General features: G+C 42.6%; 1 protein-coding gene across 6 annotated transcripts in view; it reads left to right on the top strand.

The window, feature by feature from the left end:
• FRY (FRY microtubule binding protein) overlaps positions 1 to 20794 on the top strand; it is a 327504-nt gene that overhangs the window by 254622 nt on the left and 52088 nt on the right. For all 6 annotated transcript variants that reach the window (XM_067713507.1, XM_067713509.1, XM_067713511.1 and 3 more), the window contains exons 36-46: positions 1300 to 1382; positions 6321 to 6471; positions 7028 to 7131; positions 7896 to 8081; positions 10256 to 10454; positions 11875 to 11996; positions 14854 to 15041; positions 16069 to 16163; positions 18188 to 18795; positions 19922 to 20019; positions 20350 to 20520. In XM_067713507.1, coding sequence (XP_067569608.1) covers positions 1300 to 1382; positions 6321 to 6471; positions 7028 to 7131; positions 7896 to 8081; positions 10256 to 10454; positions 11875 to 11996; positions 14854 to 15041; positions 16069 to 16163; positions 18188 to 18795; positions 19922 to 20019; positions 20350 to 20520 — 2005 coding nt within the window. The remainder of the gene's footprint in view (positions 1 to 1299; positions 1383 to 6320; positions 6472 to 7027; positions 7132 to 7895; positions 8082 to 10255; positions 10455 to 11874; positions 11997 to 14853; positions 15042 to 16068; positions 16164 to 18187; positions 18796 to 19921; positions 20020 to 20349; positions 20521 to 20794) is intronic.

Below are 20794 nucleotides of genomic sequence, written 5' to 3'. Positions count from 1 at the left end.
CCCACACTTCCCCTCATCCACACCCTTGCCTGACCTTATAGCTCTTTAGATGGTAAAAATGCTATTGATTTGTAAGTCTTTGGTACCCTAAAAAGGCATTCTAGAAATTCAAGGTAGAGGTATAATAATTAATACCTATAGTTGGATGGCGACTTGGAGTTTTGGAAATTCTCACATCATTTCTTTTGATTCCCACAGCAGTCCCAACAAAAGGTTGGGTGAAATAAATGGTGAGGTGTTATTATTCCTTTTTGGCAGGTGTGGAAACAGGGTCCCCAAGGAGGTAAAGGACTTGCCCAGGGTCACCAAGCTAGTGAGCGAGAGCTCAGCCTGAGCTCGCGTCCCCCCCCTTCTTGGAGGCAACACGGCAATAAAAGCATCCCTGTACTGCCACCTTCCTCGGCCTGACCCTGGACGAGTTGCTTAGCCTCACTCGGCCTGTTTCCTCATTTGCAAAGTAAATGATGCTTATCTCAAAGTTGAGTGAGTGAGATTAAATGAGTTAATGTATGTGAAGTTATTATACTTCAACCTTTTTTTCTCTTTTTTTTTGATTACTTCGTAAGCCACAAGAGAGACCAGACAGAAAGAGTCCCTCTGGTTATATCATGCCTCAACTAGTACCTTTTCCTAAAAACACTTTAAGGAAAACTTTAAAGCTGGTTAAGTCCAAAATTTGTTATGAAACTATTTTTGTTTCCAACTATTTCCGATTCTGTCTCCTTTCACTTATTCAATCATTCAGCAATTATTCCTTGACCGCCTCCCGTATGCCAGGTTACCATGTGAGTAAAGGATTCATGTTATTCAGTATCATGCCCATTTTATTTCCAAACAAATGATATAACTTTCTAGTTTAATTCAAATATTAGTCTTAAAATGTTTATTTTCAAGGTTTGAACTTGTGCTCCTGAGCAAGAGTGACCACTGGCCCTCTCGAGGACAAAAGGAGTGTTTGGTGTACACTTTTTTTTTTTTTTTTTTTTTTTTTTTTGCGGTACGCGGGCCTCTCACTGCTGTGGCCTCTCCCGTTGCGGAGCACAGGCTCCGGACGCGCAGGCTCAGCGGCCATGGCTGACGGGCCCAGCCGCTCCGCGGCACGTGGGATCTTCCGGGACCAGGGCACGAACCCGTGTCCCCTGCATCGGCAGGCGGACTCTCAACCACTGCGCCACCACTTTTTACAGTATTCTTTTAGGAAAAGGATCATGAGAACTAGCTGCCCCAAAATAGTATGTTTTTCTGTGTCACAGCACAAACCCACATGTCAGTATCTCACGACGGTTCTTGTATTTGAAGGTTCAGTAACGTCATTAGAGCCCATACCCGTCTGGAGTCGAGATACAGCAATAGCTCTGGAGGATCGTACGACGAGGATAAAAGTAAGTACCAACAGGCTGGGGTGGGGGGGTGATCAGATGGAAGGCAAAGGGTTGGAGAATAAAAAATGAGTATTTTGATTATTCTTGTTCTAACCACTAAAAAGGGGCCCATAAGTATTAAGTAACCACTTAATCCAACTATGTAGATGGGCAAGTCAACCTCTTAAAGGTAAAAAGAAGCCAAGCAGTGCATGAATCAAAGCTGTTAAAACTTCAAGCTACTACCTAAAGCCATATTTTTGTATTCTTGGCCCTTTTCCTTGGTAATGCAGTTGGGGAAAGGCTAGTAAGAAATGGTCTCATGAGAAAACAAAGGTTTCCATTCAATTTATTGACCTGTCTTGGGAGTGGATTTAACCTTTAAGCTTTGTGAGTCAGCTCACCCAGGATAGATTTGTTTTCACATTGAATATCTCAACGGCACAGTCTCAGTGGCCAAGTGAAAACCTTGCCAGACTGGGAGATAAAATTATCACAGAAATTTCATTGTACCTTGGGACGTTGGAGAAACCAAAAAGGTTAATGCATTCATTAATTTTGTTTAAGCCCTGGACAGGTTGTGTAGAGACTCAGAAGGTGATGGGTATTACTTGTTCACAAGTTACAGAAATTCTGGAACCAAAGAACACTCCCAGTGACATTTAGGTATGCTAAGGAAATCGGTAAACTATCTGGTAGAACTTATTTGTCTATTTTGGTGGAAATCGTAATATGATATCTCATGAGTTAGGTTCATTTTGTAAGTCAGTGCATTGGGCCTTTGTAGTGGTTGTTTTGAGTTGTTTTGTTCTTATGGGAAATGTGCAGAGTGGGGTAAGAGCTTAGCAGTTCTAATGACACCACATTTCAGTTGCCCTTACTTTACTCCTTAATGCAGATATAGATAGGCAATTCTCCACCATTCAAAATACCAATTGGAGGAATGTCTAAAATCCATCTATATTGCCATACTTGGGTTAAGTTTTAACTATGTCCCTATAAAACCTTTTTCTAGAAAGGTCAGTATGAGATTAGGGGGGGAAAAACAAAAAAGCTCTTTGCATTTTCCCTCCTTTCTGTGCCCCATCAAGGGGCTTTGCCATCCAGACACCAAACGGTTGAATCTAGGCAGGACCAGACTTTATAGATGAGGAGAGCAGTACCTGAGGAATGGAGTTGTTGGTTCAAGAAAAGTCATTGCTGTGCAATATTTGGTAACACAGAATTTGAGGACAGAAAAACTGAATCATGAAAAAGTTAGGCAGTCCAATCCTGACTCCCCCAGAACGTGACAGGCGAGATATAACAAAGCAAAGCACTCTGTGACTGTGGATTTTACATTAGGAAGATTGTTGCACTTTGGCCAGTTGACTCCTTCAAAGTATATCTCTTTGTTCTGGGTTTAGGACCAAGAATTTGGTAGAAAACGCTGTAACAAAGTAACAATCATTTTGAAAATACATCTTCAGAGCCCTCTGGTATTAAAACTTCATATTCCTTACATATTTTAAAATAGTGAATTTCAGGGGATAATTATAACAAAATAAGGTAATAGTTGTGTCATTATATAAACTCAGATCACTGACTTTAGGGACAAAAAGAAAAAGTAATAGAAGTAGTTATAAAGGGAAAGAAAGACTACTGTGAATGCAGATAAAGGTATAAAGAGTAGTCTAGTAGTATCATTATGGCCTCTGTTTTACCCAGAAATGTTTGTAAATTTGTCATACCAGCATAAACAGCATTTTAATGGGAAATTTTGGGTACAGAACTTGAATTTAATTGAGTCAGGTGTCAGTAATATTCTTTACAAGGTTACTAATATTAGCGAGGGAAATTGGAGTTCACAGAAAAGTAGTTTGGGTGCTGAGAGCTCAAATCTTCAATTCCTCATCGAAAGAGAAAATGGAATCAAGCTTCTCAAACAGATCCTCATAACAGAAAGTACATAAACTATATGCTAAGATCCTTTCCCAGGCATTCAAGTACTAGAACTTGACCTTGGCTGTCTTGGATGAAGCAGTGTGTCTAATAAGGGACGAATACCCTCAGGACTTGGGTAACTGGGTCCTCCCAGATGCATGTTTGGTTCCAGCTACCCAGTGATGGATAGAGTATGCCACAAGAGAAGCAAAAGGTAGCAGGCTCAATTCCAAAACCTTATGGCCAGGCGTCTGGTATATGTTAAGGGCAGTCATTTCCTCCCTGAATTCCTGAGGGTATCAGCAAGGGTAAGAAGAGTGAGAAGGGATCAGGAGAGACCTCGTGGCCCAGGGCTTCATGGTCTGGGTTATCCAAAAATCAAGGTGATGTGTACCTCCTAAGTGTATTTTTTATTAAAAAACCGTACCACCTTGAGTAAAATGGACAAGCAAACTGATTTAGACCCGGTCTATAAAGCAGTTTTCTACCAACGTTATGTAAGCTTTTTTTTTTCAGAACTACTTAACATATCTGGATTATTTTCCAAGGCCATATGCTAATGTCTGTAACCCCACAGTAAGGACACAACTAGTTAAGTTGGATAGCAGCTGAGTCCTAGCAGTTTAGGCCTAACTGTAGAAATCAGTTTTAGGTCAGCTTAATCCCTCGCAGCACATTTTTGCTGACTGGATATATGTCTGAGAACATCAGAAACGAAAAGTAGCATGTCCTTTCCCGACAGAAGTCTCACGAGTCTGTTTTAATTCCTCAGTGCTCTCCCAGTTTTGCCCCCTCCTAGTTTTGTAGAGTAACTGATTATTTAGAAGTGCTTTTTGCAACTAACTCACCTTGGACAGTTATTCAAGAAGGTAGTTTGCTGAAGGTGATGCACCCTGCAGGTAGTTTACCGAGTGGACTAAGCTGAGTGACTATTACACCTGCTTAAAATGTTTTCTGGGCTAAAAATGTGGCCAAGCACATTTCATGGCATAGAGTGACAGGTTTCTAGTTGCTCATTTGCTTGTGTGTTAGAAAGAGTCAAGAGTCACTTTCTGAGGTGACTCCTGGTCTTAACCCCTGGAGACTCCCTCAGCTCACACCCCAGGAGAAGTGGGCTGTGCTTGGTTCTAGTCCCTGTGTGGGTTTGGAGCCTCAGTTTTCGCCACAGGAAGGCATCCCCTCCATCAGCTCTGCTAACTGTTAAGACCAGCGTCCTGCATTGGACCAGTAGCATTGAATCAGCTACCTCTCACTACCTTCAAAAGTGCAACCAAGGGCTTCCCTGGTGGCGCAGTGGTTGAGAGTCCGCCTGCCGATGCGGGGGACACGGGTTCGTGCCCCGGTCCGGGAGGATCCCACATGCCGCGGAGCGGCTGGGCCCGTGAGCCATGGCTGCTGAGCCTGTGCGTCCGGAGCCTGTGCTCTGCAACGGGAGAGGCCACAGCAGTGAGGGGCCCGCGTACTGCAAAACAAACAAACAAACAAAACTGTATTTTGGAGAAACTGCCTAACGATGTTATAAAAACGTCCTTCCTCTTCATACACTAAAGTCTATCCCAGGATTAAGCAGCTTGTCTGAAGCCATATGCATTGATCATATCACGTGGCCCCAAGTGCAGAGGCTTGTCTTGAATGCCACTGGCCTGGGTTGAGAGCGTTATAAAAAATAACTCCATGAGATCTGTTGCTGTGCTTACTTGAAAAATATTTTGTTGAGGAAGTTCATTAATTCATTCAAAATATATATGTACTGATCTCCTGCGACGTGCCAGATACTGCTCTGTGTACTAGGAACAAAGTAGAGAAAGTCCCGCTCTCAGGGAGCTTGTGGTAGAGGCAGAGGAGGGGGAAGCCGTCAGCACTGGGGAATCGGTGCCGCAGGGGAACTAAAGCAGAGAGGGAGAGAAAGTGATTGGGGATGGGGTGGATTTTAAATGCAGTGGTCACAGAAATCCTCTGCAATAAAGTGGTACTTGGGCAGAGACTTGCATGAAGTAAAGGAGTGAGCCACGCGGCCATCTGGGGAAGAACCCTGCAGCTGTGCGGTGGACGGTAGGTGGACGGCGCCTGGCACGGTCACAGAACAGCAGAAGAGCCAGGGTGGCTGGCGGGCAGTGAGCAAAGGGGACAGCAGAAGGAGATAAGCCGAGAAACAGGAGAAAGATCTTGTCAGGCCTTAAAGGCCCTGATGGGGCTGCTGGATTTCGTTTTGAGTGTTAAGGGGAACTACTGGCCAGTGGTAAGCAGAGGAAGGGACTCTGAATGAACTTCTGTTTTAAAAGGATGACTCTGCCTGCTCTGCAGAGAACAGACTGTAGAGGGGCAAGGAGGGAAGCAGGGAGAGACGGGGGGAGCTTAGCCTAGGATAGTAGTGATGGAGGTGGTCGTATCCTAGATTTGTGATGAGGTAGAGCTCACTGAATAATGTGGATGGTAACAAATTACTTAACCTTAGCGTCCCCTTGATAAAATAGGGATAATAGGTACCCATCACTGGGTTATTAATATGTGAGATGCATAGACCAGTGCCTGGCATAAAGTAAGCATTCACTATGCTAGTTCAGATGTTGTTATTTTAATTATTACTGTCACCACCATCATGATCATCATGATTAGAAGTTGGATATGAGATGTAAGGGAGAAGTCAGGGAGGACTCCAAGGCTCCTGTCCTGAGCGAACTGGAAATAAGGAATCGCACTTTACTGAGATGGAGGAGATCAGAGAAAGAGCGAGTTGTCACAGTGATGGGAACTCACGTGATTTCATGTTTCTCTTTTTGTGTATCTATATTTTCATATTTTTAATCACTCTATAATGAATCACCATAAATTAGATATCCAAGAAACAAAGGAATGAAAGAAACGTAATCAAGTAATTCCAACCCATTTGATCATATAATTTCATGCTCACCAAATGGAATGGTTAGAAAGTTATTTTTACAAGCATGAATTTGTAAGTTTCTAAAAAGTCAAGTAGGGAAAATAAAAACCTCCTCTGCCTGAAACTAAAGCACGCTTGTGTTTCTCACTCTGTAGATGACCCAATTTCTCCCTATACTGGCTGGCTGTTGACTATTACGGAGACCAAACAGCCGCAGCCCTTACCCATGCCTTGTACTGGAGGGTGCTGGGCCCCCCTGGTGGACTACCTTCCAGAGACCATCACTCCCCGGGGGCCACTCCACAGGTGAGTAGCATGTACAGGTAGAAGGAAATGATCACTTAACTTTGAACGGACTTTTCTTCCTGTGAAAAGAGGGAAAGGGATTCCAGGTCCCATCAAATGAAATGACCTTTGAAATCAGAGGGAACGTGCTACCCTGATCTGCAGCTACCAGCGTATTGGCAGAGTCTGGTCAGCCATTAACCAGGGTGCAAAGCTGCCTTGTAGCCCTCTGAATTTTTCCGTGATGTCACCTTGGTATGGGTATTCATTCTGTTATGCTTTTTAGATTGTGAGCAGCTTGAAGAGAGAGCCCTTGTCTTCTGTTTCTCTTCATTCCTCAGCTCTTATTGCCTAGTAACTAGTAGAATCCCCATTATGTGAATTAGCTCAGCTGAAGTTTCTTCTCCTCATAGAGCTCTGTGCTGTGTCAGAAGTGAAACTCCATTTCCCTGGAATAAGGGCCTTACATAATTCTTCAACAAGGTTTACAAGTTGGATGTAATTGTGACCTAATGATCTATCAGTGTATTTTCATCCTCTTCCGAAGTTGCATTAATTTCATCATTTCATTGATTAGGTGCAATATTGCTGTCATTTTTATGACTGAGATGGTGGTGGATCACAGTGTAAGAGAAGATTGGGCTCTTCATCTCCCATTGCTACTCCATGCTGTCTTCTTAGGTAAGACTGGAACCAAGAGGAATTCTAGCCAATAGGGTCCAAAACCTACAGAAGTCACCCACAGAGCTTTCCTTTTACATGGACATCCTGCTTTTCCTCATTTCCAAAATATCTAGTCTCTTCCGTTTTTCACTGTCTTTCTGTGACATCTCTAAAATTCTAGCTGATCAGTCATTGTTTAAAATTGTACTATCACTACAGTGTAGAGTGGTACCTTGCCAGTGCTATTTCTATAAAGATATCCAAAACAAGTTGGGCCTCTTTGTGGGTCTTTGGTTCGACGTGATAAATTTTAAGCCATGAGACACAGTCGGTGCACAGAGAGAAAGAATGTAGAGCATGGTGGGCCAAGCACTGAGATTTTAAAATACTCAAGAGCAAAAAAATGGGAAGAGGAACCAGCCAGGCAGGGAGACTCAAAAGTTCAGTTAGAGAGAGAGAGAGAAAATTAGAATCTTGCAGTGACAGGGAAATCCAGGGGAGAGAACATCTCAGGGAAGAGGAATGCTAAGCATGTCAGATGCTATGGAGAGGTCAAGAAAAGTCCGTCTATCAGTGCTTTATGAGAACATTTGATTTAAGGAATAAAACATTTTATTTTGCCTAGGACCAACTTCTTTACGTCGGTAACACAAACAATAACAAAGAAAACTAAACATTCTTTTAACATGTTCCTCCTGGGTATCTTGGAATCTTTACTATCCCTGGAATCTAAACGAGCTGAAGATTTGTTTATGCTGAGAGATTCCACCGTTTTCTTCCAGGTTTGGACCATTACCGGCCTGAAGTCTTTGAACACAGCAAAAAATTGCTTCTTCACCTCTTGATCGCCCTCTCTTGCAACAGCAATTTCCATGCAATTGCTTCCGTGCTCCTGCAGACTCGAGAGATGGGTGAAGCCAAGACTCTAACAGTGCAGCCAGCTTACCAACCCGAGTATCTCTACACAGGTAACAAAAGAAGGAGTGGCCGGGAACCTGAGACAGAGTCACAAGTATGAGGATAACTCGAGGTGTCACTGGAGCCCCAATTAACTTCTCGGGTGCTGTTACCCACCCGCCAGCTCCCTAAGTGGTAAATGACAGGACTGTTAATATGCACCGTTTCACTTGATGTGAACTTACCTCTCAGAATCTTTCTTCATTAGTAAATATTTTCAAATATACTTTTTACATTGTTATGATGATTGCTGTTTTCATTAAATATGTTCCTATTGGTACACTGAAAATTCAAATGTCCATTGACCAAGAGCATGAGTCTAGAACACCCGTGGAGGAAGATGCAGAAAAAAGTGACCATCTCCATCCCCTCAAGAGCAGGCGTCACCAAGGCGCCAGATGTTTCACTGTGTACCTTCTAGTTCCCTTGAAGGGATCTATTAAATGACTGACTTTTTTCTGGAAGGCACCGTTAGTGGAAGTCTATTAAAAATCATTGCTGTTTTGAAACCAAAAATTTCTTCTTAGAAATGAGGACAGAAAGCATTAGCTGAGTCAAAGAAATGACCCCGTTGTGTCCAAGCTACTCATGAAAACGTTCCCAAAAGGGTTGACCAGCGGTTCTCACTGAGAACCAGAACATTTTAAAATATCTTAAAATGGTGATGAACTGACAGTTCTGGGGCTACTTTTCTTTACCTCGTTATTTTGTACATCACACTGGCACTGGATGTGGGCTGGCATTTCATAAGTCACCACGTACTTCTCTCATTACCTTGAAAAGGAAGGACCTTTTAGGCACTCCTGTCCTGGGCCCTGTCCTGTCTTCTGACAGACGTTGCATATTTCTCTGGAAAACAAATCTGAAGTCATTAACTCTGAAATGCAAGGACTTACTGACCTCAGTTTAAGCTCTTTATTTTGAACCAAGCTACACCTAATTGAAAGTGATCCATCAATAGCCTCTCAGAGACACAAAACTCTCTTCACTGTAGACGATGCTTAAGTAACGGATTCTGAAGACTGGCTGTTCTAGCTCCCCAAGGTAGGGATGTATTCCGTTAAGCACATGGCCTTAGAATGAGAAAATTGTAATCTCTGTTAAGTTGTGTATCTCTGAATGCATCAGTTTTGTATTCACTGTACCACTGATGTGGCAGAAAATGGTTTAGAGTGGGGATTAACAAAACCAAAGCGAACACAATATACCGTAGGCAAGACCTTGTGAAATGATTGAAGCCCTATATAGTACACATGGACTAGGTGTACCAAAACTTTGAGAAGTGTCTTCTTTTTATAAACATTTGTTAAAGATTTATTGAACACCCAGTTTCAACTACAGTTGCTTTCAAATCCATACTAAAAACCTATGTGATAAAAATTGTCTTCATCTTATTGTAATAGGAAACTGGGGTACAGGGAAGTTACCTGACTCCCTGAGATTACACATTAAATAGCAGAGATAATACTCAGACCCAGGGCTTCTTACTCATAATTTAATATATCTGTCAGACACACCAGAACTATGTACTTTTTATAATTATTAAGTAGGAGAAAAGGAATGGTCGTGTGTATACATTTTCAAACCCACAACCTACCCAGAGATGTAGAATACTAACTGTAGTATAGTATTTACTTACACCATATTTATTTTGTCTGCCTTGAGACATATTTTATTAAAATATATTAATATACACACAGTATTCACAATTCTGGGTACATTTGCTCAAAACATTATGTATAATCTACTTATCGCTGGTTAGTGCCGATATCCTCAAAAATGGTATCATTTCACATATTTAAGTTGTCTATTACCCAAGAATAATTTACTAACAGCACAGTTAGGTGCACGTGCTTAGAGGAACTATTCATCAGCCTGTGCACGTGTGTGAGAATGCACACGCAGACACACACACACACACACTTCTTTTGTAGAAAGCGTCACTTAAAACACCAGAGTAGAAAATAGCAGATCGCCCTCTATTACCAAATGCACTCTCGTTTACACAGCAGTGCAATTAATCCGTAAGCAGGGAAAGAGTGTCAGTCTTATTTAATCATAGCCATAGCCAGAATGAAGCGTTTTTCCCCCCAAAATTAAATAACTACACACTTCTTTATGCGCACCTCCTGACCTCATTAAGTGCCCGGCCTGCAAGTTCCACCTTGACCTTGTCTTCCGCCAGGTGGCTTTGACTTCCTGAGAGAGGACCAGTCCTCCCCGGTGCCAGACTCGGGGCTGAGCTCCAGTTCCACCTCCTCCAGTATCAGTCTGGGAGACAGCAGTGGGAACCTCCCGCAGATGACCCAAGAGGTTGAAGATGTGGACGCAGCTGCTGAAACAGACGAGAAGGCAAACAAGCTCATTGAGTTTCTGACCACCAGGTAATGAGGGGTCAGGAGATGGGCTGCTGTTTTCAGGTCAGTCTTTTGGGAAAGGGACATCACTTTAAAACCACAGATAGAAAAGCAAGCCTGGAGTTCTAGCAAAGTCTTCTTTCTTCTAAATTGTGTCTGCTGGAGTCTGTGTACAAGGCAGACACTGGTAGGCATCGTCACAGTTGAGAGGCAAGGAGATTTTGTGCATAAAGACCCTGCAGCAGGTGGAGGCGGGAGAAGTGGCTCCCGGAGGTGAGCGTGACTTTCACCATCTATTGGAGCTGCCAGGATCTGGGAGTTGAGACTTGGCAAAGAACATCACTCTGGAAAGCAAAGATATTAGCCACGGTCAACCCAGTGGCAGCTGCAGAGAGGACAGCTGTCTGCTCCTGTAGTCCAAGGAGTCATTTCTAAATGGAATTCAGAAACCAGAAACGGGAAGGATGCATGATAGGAAAGGGATCAAACTCATAATAAATCAAAATCGAGAAAAACTGCGAGCGAGCCTGTTTCTTGCAGGTCTTCTGGCTCTTGTAAGGAACAATTTAACTTGGAAGGCTTCCAAATCTCTAGTCCCCTGAGGTCCAGTATTTGTATAAACGCATGCTTACCTGTGACCTGGGGCATGCTGACCTTCCTCAGTGAGTTAAGTCCTGGAAGTCTAGTCTATATAAATATTTGTTATCTAGTATCTCACATGATTTTTCTTTATTCAACTAATGTATCAAGTAAAGCAAAAAATGAAGAGAGAGCATTTTTTTTTCAATTAATGGTTTAGAGTATTGTGTGCACTCAACTCAATATAGACTTTAACGTACAGGAAGCTCAGGGAGGGGCTGGTGATGCCTCCATACTGGGTACCTCAGAGACCTGACTGATTTGTGGAGAAGAAAGCTATTGTCACCACTCACTGCTGTCAGTGTTGGGAAGGGTGTTCTCTAAAATTCCCAGCCCTGGATCCATCCCATTCTTACTGTAGAAAACCAAATAGCCAACAGAGGTTGTATCTTCAAGTCGGTGCTACAGTATTTGGCAACCTAATGATGTGATCCTGATAAAAGCATTATCTCTGCAAATTCTAAGACATAGAAATTGAGTCTGTGTCTAAATCTATATTTTATTTAACATATTATATCATTTTGTTTGACAAACACATAGCACCTACTATGTGCTAAATAAACACTGTCCTGGTGAATTGAGAGGTTTTAATTTTGTGGGTAAAACATAAGAAAAAGTGTGTCTCCGTCAATTAGCTAGTTCTGTCTTGAGTATGCTCTTACGCTTTAGAAGACTGAAATTTACCACCAAATTAATATGTAAAACTTTTAAAAATGTATGTTGTACCTTTGGAGTTAGAACTGTGTATATGGTTTTAAAAATGCAAAACGATAGTTACATTTTTGGCATTTTGTGTGTTTTGTTGAAGGGCATATGGTCCACTTTGGTGCCATGAGGACATCACACCCAAAAATCAGAATTCGAAGAGTGCTGAACAACTCACTAATTTTCTACGTCATGTTGTGTCCGTGTTTAGAGATTCCAAATCAGGTACTTCATCCTGTTTCTCCAAATCCCACTCTCAGCATTTTTCTATAATGGAGCTCATTCTCCCCATATAACCACACACTGTGTATGTATTTGTGTGTGGCGGGGCGTGTGTGTGTGTGTGTGTGTGTGTGTGTGTGTGTGTGTGTGTGTAAAAGCCTGCATTCGGAAGCAATAGCAAAGGAATATTCATAGAGGATATTGAAGCTTTTTCAGATGTGCCTGAGTGATAGTTAATGTCACGTATACTGATACTCGCATTGTGCTCTATCAAATAATTTCCCCAATGTCTCTGTTCTCCTTGCTCCATGTACCTTACTAGAATTAAACTGTGCCTGTATTGATTTTATTTAAAGAAAGCCATGAGAGAGAAGTCGTAGTCACTGACTGTCAGACTCAACTGTGAAAACTGTCAGCCTTGCAAACTGTTTTTCTTTAAAAAAAGAATTTTGTGATACAATGTTTTCGGCTTTAAAAGTATTTGCTGGCAAGTCCTGTGCCAGTGACCACTCAGTATTCTGAACACAGTCGGATTCTAATTCAGACAGTAGTACCATCACAACATTTAAGCCCTTAGAGGCATTCCATTCAGATTCGGCTCGGCCCGGGCTGATGTGTGTGTGAAATTTAAATTTGGTTCCTCAGCACGCTACAGCAGCTCTCCCTGCCTTTTTTCACACAGCAGGCTGGCCACAGTAGATAGGGCTCACCACCTCTCCTGGCTGCTCTGGTAATTAGCACATTTCACAGTTTGAAACATTCCAGATTCGCCACATCTCTTTGCATGATCAGAGGATACTTACTAAAAAACAAAAAATACTGTTCAACTGAAATGGGAAAGTTGTTCTAGGAATGGGGTTGCCATTTCTTGTTTTGAGTTTCCCCTTTGGAATTTCTTTGAAATATTAAGACTGCTTTTATTGGTATTTCCCCCACTTAAAAGTCACTTAATAGCCTAAAGGAAGACATTTATGATGCATGTGAACTCTTCATTTGTGTAACACTCTTGATTGTATGAAGATACTAAAAAGGAGAAAACGTACGAGTACCTTATATAGCGTGTTCTCAGAGGGTCTTTCAGACTGCTTAGAATATCGTATGTCTTTTCACATCTTGCACAAGATACTTTTACCCACCTCAGTTTCCTTGTACATCGCTACTTTCTGTTTCCAGTCCAGCACAATAAAATGTGTTCCTGGAAACACTTGTATTAGTCAGGGTAGCATAGCTGCTATAACAAATAACCCCCAAAGCTCAGAGACCTAACACAAGAGGCTATTTCTGGACCACAGAACAGTTCAATGTGGACATTTGGGAGACAGCCTTCCACCTGGTGCTTCAGGGACCCTCTGCCCTGTGGCCCTGTCATCCCCTAGGCTCGGAGGTCTCAGCCCTCTGTGTCCGTGGGGCAGGTGAAGGAAGAGAGTGTGTGGAGGATTGCTCCGGAGGAGTTTACATGCTAGCTTTGCATGTGACGTCCGGTGCTTCTTCCTACGTTCCACTGGCCAGAACTCAGGCACGAGATCATGCCTGATTTCCAGGAAGGCTGGGAAATGTACGATCAGTGTGTAACAGGGAGTAAAGGAAACCTTTTTCTTTTCTCTGCCACCCATGAAATAGCTTTTCCCAAAGGACATCGTCTTAGTGGTGGTGGGACGGGGGAGGATTCTGCAATCCTACTAGTACAGTTCCAGCAGTATGATTTAAATAAGCTTTTGTTCATTGCCAGGGGACCTAACCCCCATATATTAAATGGCTTAAGTAGAAAAATATGTTTTGAAAAGCAAAATAAAGATGTAAAAAACTCTTTTGAAACATCCATTCATATGGGTTTAATCCTGTATTTACTACCCCGAATGTGTCTAAGTCCATTTTCCAGGACCCTTTGTTGACTCTGCAGGAACATTTTCTTATATGGTCTACGTGTCTCTGGGGTGAGACAGCCAAGCAGCAGCTAACAACAGTAACACTGAATGATCCCTCCTGGTCTCCTTCGTGAGACGGTCGAATGTGCCACAGAGCCTCTAGACCACGGAGACAGCTCAAGTCGATGTTTTCATCATGTCCTGTGACTCTCGTAGCCTGATTTTCTCCCTGTAAAGAGGCACAGCAGGTGTAGGGGTTAGTGGCCCAGTATTCAGTCATGGACTTTCCCTTCTGCTTTCATTTCTGTCTGATCACATGGTTTCCTGAGGACTGAGATTACCTTCATGCTGGTGGAAGAACAGATATTCAGGCGAAAGTTTAAATGATGCCTGCCTTCTCTGCCGTGCCTACACCTCCGTATCTGCGTGTTTATGGACTCTTCTGAAGAGCAAAGACTTTGGCCCAGGCCGTGGCTATGCTTTGCTTTCCTCTGCGTACACAAGTCCTCCAAAAACTTGTTTCTAACAAATTCTCGTATGAAAACGGGAGTGAAAGTATTCTGTGTAAAAAGTACAGAAGAACAATGTCAAACAGTAGCAGCGTAATAAGTAATAATACACTTGTGAGCACGTTATGTACCAGAGACAGCACTAAGCCCTGTTTAAGTGGTTTGATTTTCACAGCCCCTCTGAGGTAAATGCTGCCATCCACAAGGGAAAGACGAGGAAGCAGGCTCGCAGAGAATTAGCTTCTTTCCCAGAGTCCCAAATCCCCCATTCGAAACTAGGACCACCTTGCTCCAAAGCGTCTGACTGTACTCCACTATGCCTCCTTAAGACTGACGCAGATTTGGGTTTTATTTTAAAATGGTTAATTTTTAAATAAGTAGCACCAGGAGGTAGCGCTGTGCAGCTAGCTTGTTGTAAACGTGCGGATAACTGGGGTCCGAGGTTTGCAGAGGAGCGGCTGACCTGCTCCCACCCCTGTGCCCTAGGTTTCCACCTGGAGCAGCAGCTGAGTGAAGTTGCTCTGCAGACAGCCCTCGCCAGCTCTTCCAGACACTATGCCGGCCGGTCCTTCCAGATATTCCGGGCCCTCAAACAGCCACTGTCGGCACACGCCTTGTCGGACCTTCTCTCGAGGCTGGTGGAGGTGATTGGAGAGCATGGAGATGAGATTCAGGTATGGAAGGAAAGTCCAGGAACTCACCCTTCTCTCAGCTCAAAGATGGGGTGTTAATAACTTTCTTTGAGTTTTCTTCCACTCGCCAAGTATCCCAGCCATTTGGACATGTACAATTTATTTTGAAATTCTAGAGGTTGACTTTTATTTTTACAAAAATCACTCCAGGGAGCATTGTTCTAGAAATCCAGTGGAGACTTTTATTGAGCCAACAACTGAAATCCTGTGGTGACTCTTTGTGTTGTTTTGTCTTTATTGATTTTATTTGGTGGGGGCTGAGGGAGTTGTCTTGTTTTGTCTTTTCTACTAACGACCTAAGATGCAGTTGTGCAACCTGCCCACCCAGAGAAGGGATCGCTGTTGTATCTGTGCAAAGCACCACATCTGTCTGTGTGGTTAGCCTTCCATAAACTGGGAAAAGTGAAAGAAATAGTGGGGAGAATGGATGCCACAGGAAGACCCTGTGGACTGGGGACCCCAGAGACCAGGGAGCTGGAAAGCCAGGGGCATTACAAGCTCTGTAGCTTGGGCCAAGCCCTTCTTTTCCACCAGAAATGTTCTGCGTCTCAGAGGACCTGCATGCCTGTAGACTTCAGCTTCTTTTCCTCCTCCTGGCCTTTGGCAGTACACTATAAAATGCCCTTGGGACGCAGCCCTTCTCATACTTCATCTCTTAATCCTGGCTTTCAGACGTTGCCACTCTGTATTTCACATGCCCACCATCCCCTTCAACAAGGGGCCATGCTTGTCCCTTGCCCCTCCCTGTTGGATTTCAAATGAGCTTGATCTGTGGAAGACCTCACAGCTAGGGAAATAAATCTTCATGATTATCTGCTAACTCCTAAGCCATCTGAATTTCCTAAGTGGCCCTTAAAATTTGTTTGTAGCCTTTGTGCATTAAAGTAACCATGACTGTCTAACTTCCAATATTACGATTATTTGAATAGTTTGTTTTGATTAAATTTATCTTCAGGAAGTTAGCAATAGTTATAAGCGGTACAGAATGTTGTCTTTGCCTGTTTGGCAGGGTTATGTCATGGAAGCACTCCTTACCTTGGAAGCTGCTGTGGAAAACTTGTCTGACTGCCTGAAGAACAGTGATCTCTTAACTGTATTATCTCGGTGAGAATCAGTTTAACTTCGTTTTGAAAATCAAATATGCTGTACTGAATATTTGGGAAATGCCTGGACTTTGGGCAATGTCTAAAGAACGAATCCAGTTTTGGAAGTCTGTGTATGATCCAAGAAAGTATGTATGACATTTCCTTAAGTTAAAAAAAAAAAGAAGTTACAACACACACACACACACACACACACACACACAGTAGAGAAGTATTTTAAAACATCAGCAAGATAGACAATAAATGGGGCTTCCCTGGTGGCGCAGTGATTAAGAGTCCGCCTGCCGATGCAGGGGACACGTGCCCCGGTCTGGGAAGATCCCACATGCCGTGGAGCAGCTAGGCGCGTGAGCCATGGCCGCTGAGCCTGCACGTGCTCCGCAACGGGAGAGGCCACAACAAGTGAGAGGCCCGCGTACCACACACACACAAAAAAATAGACAATAAATGTTATTTCTAAATAATACAAATATTAATGATTTTTCATTTCCTATTTCTTTGAGTATTTTTTCAAATTTTATGTAATTATCCTATTTATTACATTCTATAGAAACAAAGTATTTTATTTTTTAATTTTCAAAAATTTTTTTATTTTGGCCGGCTTCTCATCGTGGTGGCTTCTCTGGTTGTGGAGCATGGGCTCTAAGCTCATGGGCTTCAGTAGTTGTGGCATGTGGGCTCAGTAGTTGTGGCACACAGGCTCAGTAGTTGTGGCGCATGGGCTTAGTTGCTCCATGGCATGTGGGATCTTCCTGGACCAGGGCTAAAACCCATGTCCCCTGCATTGGCAGGAGGATTCTTAACCACTGCACCACCGGGAAGTTCTATTATTTATTTTCGGCTGCATTGGGCCTTCGCTGCTGCATGCAGGCTTTCTCTAATTGCGGAGAGTGGGGGCTACTTTTCCTTGCGGTGCGCGGGCTTCTCATTGCAGTGACCTCTCCTGTTGCAGAGCATGGGCTCTAGGTGCGCGAGCTTCAATAGTTGTGGTACGTGGGCTCAGTAGTTGTGGTGCATGGGCTCAGTCACTCCGCAGCATGTGGGATCTTCCCAGGCCATGGATCAAACCCATGTCCCCTGCATTGGCAGGCAGATTCTTAACCACTGTGCCACCAGGGAAGCCCCAAAGTATTATTTTTTAAATGAATATATATGAAACACAACTGATCGATCACTATAAAAACAGTTGGAATAAATGTTGATTTTACTTGAAGAAATTTCTACCTTAGGATCTTTCTTTTTTTTAATTTTTCAATTCCTTTTGCTCCTGGCAATGTTTAACAGCCCATTTCAAATCATTCACAATTTTGTATTCTGTTTGTGTAATTAAGCTCAACTTGCTTGAAATTCAGTTGGCAATGTTATATCACGTTGAGCTTTGTTTCATTTTTAAGTTGAACATTTTTATGCATACGTAGTTTTAGTGTGATTAATAACATCATACACACTTATCTATAGAAACCTACAGATTAACCTAAATCAGTAAAAATTTAGCAAGAATGTTCATAAAGAGTTCTATCTTTTCAGCCTGAAATAGATTTAGAAATCATTTTTCATAAACGTTTATAAGTGCAAAAATTTTCCTTTGACACAAACATTTACTTTTTTTTCCTAGCTGTTTCTTTATCTGTTCTTTTTATCAGTCAGTTAATAGAATATTAACATTTGTACCTATCAGGTACATTTTATTTTGTAATTACTCTTATCCAAACTCAAACAAAAAATAAATGAAAGATCAGTAAACTTTACAGACGACTGCTTATTTCTTTAACTTTTTGATAAGTGGAAATCAGTATTTGGTTTTGTTGGTGAGGGTGGTTCTGATTAAGTTTTGTTTTTCATAGCTTTATGTTTAAGAATAAGGAAACCTATTCTTTCAGTTTAAGAATATGGAAAAATGAATAGAAAGTAATATTTCCAAAGAATGATTTCCCTTCCTCATTGTTTGTTGTTGGATCTTGAGAGGACTAGCCTTTCACTGAAAGGTGTTGGCTTCCTATTGAACTTTTTAACTTTTATACCCAGCTCTTCATCACCAGACTTAAGCTCTAACGCTAAACTAACAGCAAGCAGAAAGAGCACAGGACAGCTCAATGTGAACCCTGGAACAGCCAGCGGCAGCACAGCAACTGCAGAGCGCAGCCGGCATCAAAGGAGCTTCTCTGTGCCCAAGAAGTTTGGTGTTGTCGACCGGTCCTCAGACCCACCTCGGAGTGCCACCCTGGACAGAATCCAGGCCTGTACCCAACAAGGCCTCTCCTCAAAAACCAGAAGCTCATCTTCCTTGAAGGACAGCCTCACGGACCCATCACACATAAACCATCCAACCAACCTGTTGGCCACCATCTTTTGGGTCACGGTGGCCTTGATGGAATCCGATTTTGAGTTTGAATACCTAATGGCCTTAAGGCTGTTGAACAGACTGCTGGCTCACATGCCACTCGATAAAGCTGAGAACCGAGAAAAACTGGAGAAACTCCAGGCACAGCTCAAGTGGGCGGACTTCTCAGGGTTGCAGCAGCTGCTCCTGAAGGGATTCACCTCTGTCACCACCACCGACCTTACCCTGCAGCTGTTCAGTCTGCTGACACCAGTGACCAGAGTACCCATGGTGGACTCATCCCAAGCCATTGGTAAAGCCCACCTCACTCACGCTCTTACCGTTCTGGTCATGGTGGGACTCGTTTAGTGTAATAAGATAATGTGGGCTTCGTACTTCTAACGATTCTGCTTAAAAATGGTTCTTTGGGAACACTTTGTTCTTTCTTTTAAAATTCTATATAAGTCTTAAAATTCTATGTAAGTCTTAATTATGTATATTGCAAGAGATATTTTTAAGGCAATAGCATAAAAGGGGCAGGAGTAATACATAAGACAGTAATCAATTCTTTATGCTTTCCAGATCAAATTGCAGACAGTGTTGGTTTATTCCATTGCTGTTGTACAGACTTTCTTCCCTTTTTTCTTAACTCCTAAATCTTTTATTTTTCTAAGCCTTTCTTTTCCTCTTGAAAATTCCCTTGATTCCCTATCGTTTTGAATTAAGCCAACAACAAACCAGATTTTTTTTTTTTTTTTGCGGTACCCGGGCCTTTCACTGTGTGGCCTCCCGTTGCGGAGCACAGGCTCCGGACGCGCAGGCTCAGCGGCCATGGCTCACGGGCCCAGCCACTCCGCGGCATGTGGGATCTTCCCAGACCGGGGCACGAACCCGTGTCCCCTGCATCAGCAGGCGGACTCTCAACCACTTTGCCACCAGGGAAGCCCAAACCAGATTTTTAATTACCATGGCATGTGGCCCAGAATTCTTTCCAGGAAGCCAAAGCTTGATACAGTGGAGCTAAGCTACTCCTCATCATTTTAAAGAGTCTTTTTGATTACATGAGTAAGACTTAAATGGATTGGCCTGTGTCTTCTCAAGCAGGTTTTCCTTAAAATACATTTTTGATAAAAATTCAAACTAGTGCTTCAGTCCATTTTAATCTGCTTTTTAAAATCTGTGCCTATCATTCTTATTTGCAACAGTCCGTAGCAAAACAGCCGCTGAACCTGCAGATTACAAATGTACTTCAGTGCCTCCTTAGAAACGGTGCCATTGCAGTCGTACATTTTTCCTGGATTTATGTTAGTTCAGATCAAAGCTGCTTCAAAAGGCTGCTTTTGCAGCACCTCAGAATAAAATCTGTAATATGCCTTCCCGCTCTTAATGGTTCAAATGCACCATATTCACTTGTCTCCATTGTATCTTCTCTAATCCAGGGTTTCCACTGAATGTCTTGTGTCTTCTGCCCCAGCTGATACAGCATTTTGAAAACCCCGGCCAGTTCTGTAAGGATATAGCCGAAAGGATTGCTCAGGTATGCCTTACAGGTTCAGGCACATTCGAGGCCTAATGGTGGACGGAGATTACCAGGCTCAGACAGGGTGATGAGTTTCATAAACCTGAAAATAATAACTGACATCACTAGTAATTCACATCTCTGGGTGGCTGATTTGCATTGTCATTTCATTATTGAGAAAACAAGTGGAAAAAAAATTGTGAAAATTAAATTACTAAGCGCCTCCGCAGCTACCCAAAAAATGTATCGATCAATTTTCCAGGCTGCTGGAGCTTATAGCAAAATTGCTGACATTTCTTCCTTTTCATCAGGCTATTTTATCTCTAATTGATTTTCTTCTTGTAAAAGGTTTGTTTGGAAGAGAAGAACCCCAAACTTTCCAACCTTGCACATGTCATGACTCTTTATAAAACACACAGCTACACGAGGGACTGTACCACATGGGTCAACGTGGTCTGTCGATACCTTCATGAAGCATATGCGGACATTACCTTGAATATGGTTACCTACCTGGCAGAGGTAAGCTCTTCAATTAAGGATAAAATCTGTTATGGTTTCTATGGGTAAAATATGTATGTAAAACGGATAACAGTAGCCTTAACTCATTGATCACCTATTATCTACTGGCATAGATGCTGTATGGAATCATTTAAAATCCTCACAACAACCCAGTGATGTAGGATTCTTTATTTTAACAAAGATTCTGAGGCTCAGCCGGGTTAAGTAATCTGCCACAAGTTTAAGGTGAAATGAGGTGTAGCTGCCCCCGAAGCTTAAACTCCTTTTTACTACA

Source organism: Pseudorca crassidens, chromosome 18 (assembly GCF_039906515.1).
Source record: "Pseudorca crassidens isolate mPseCra1 chromosome 18, mPseCra1.hap1, whole genome shotgun sequence".
NCBI lineage: Eukaryota > Metazoa > Chordata > Mammalia > Artiodactyla > Delphinidae > Pseudorca > Pseudorca crassidens.
This window is presented reverse-complemented; position numbering and strand designations above follow the sequence as displayed.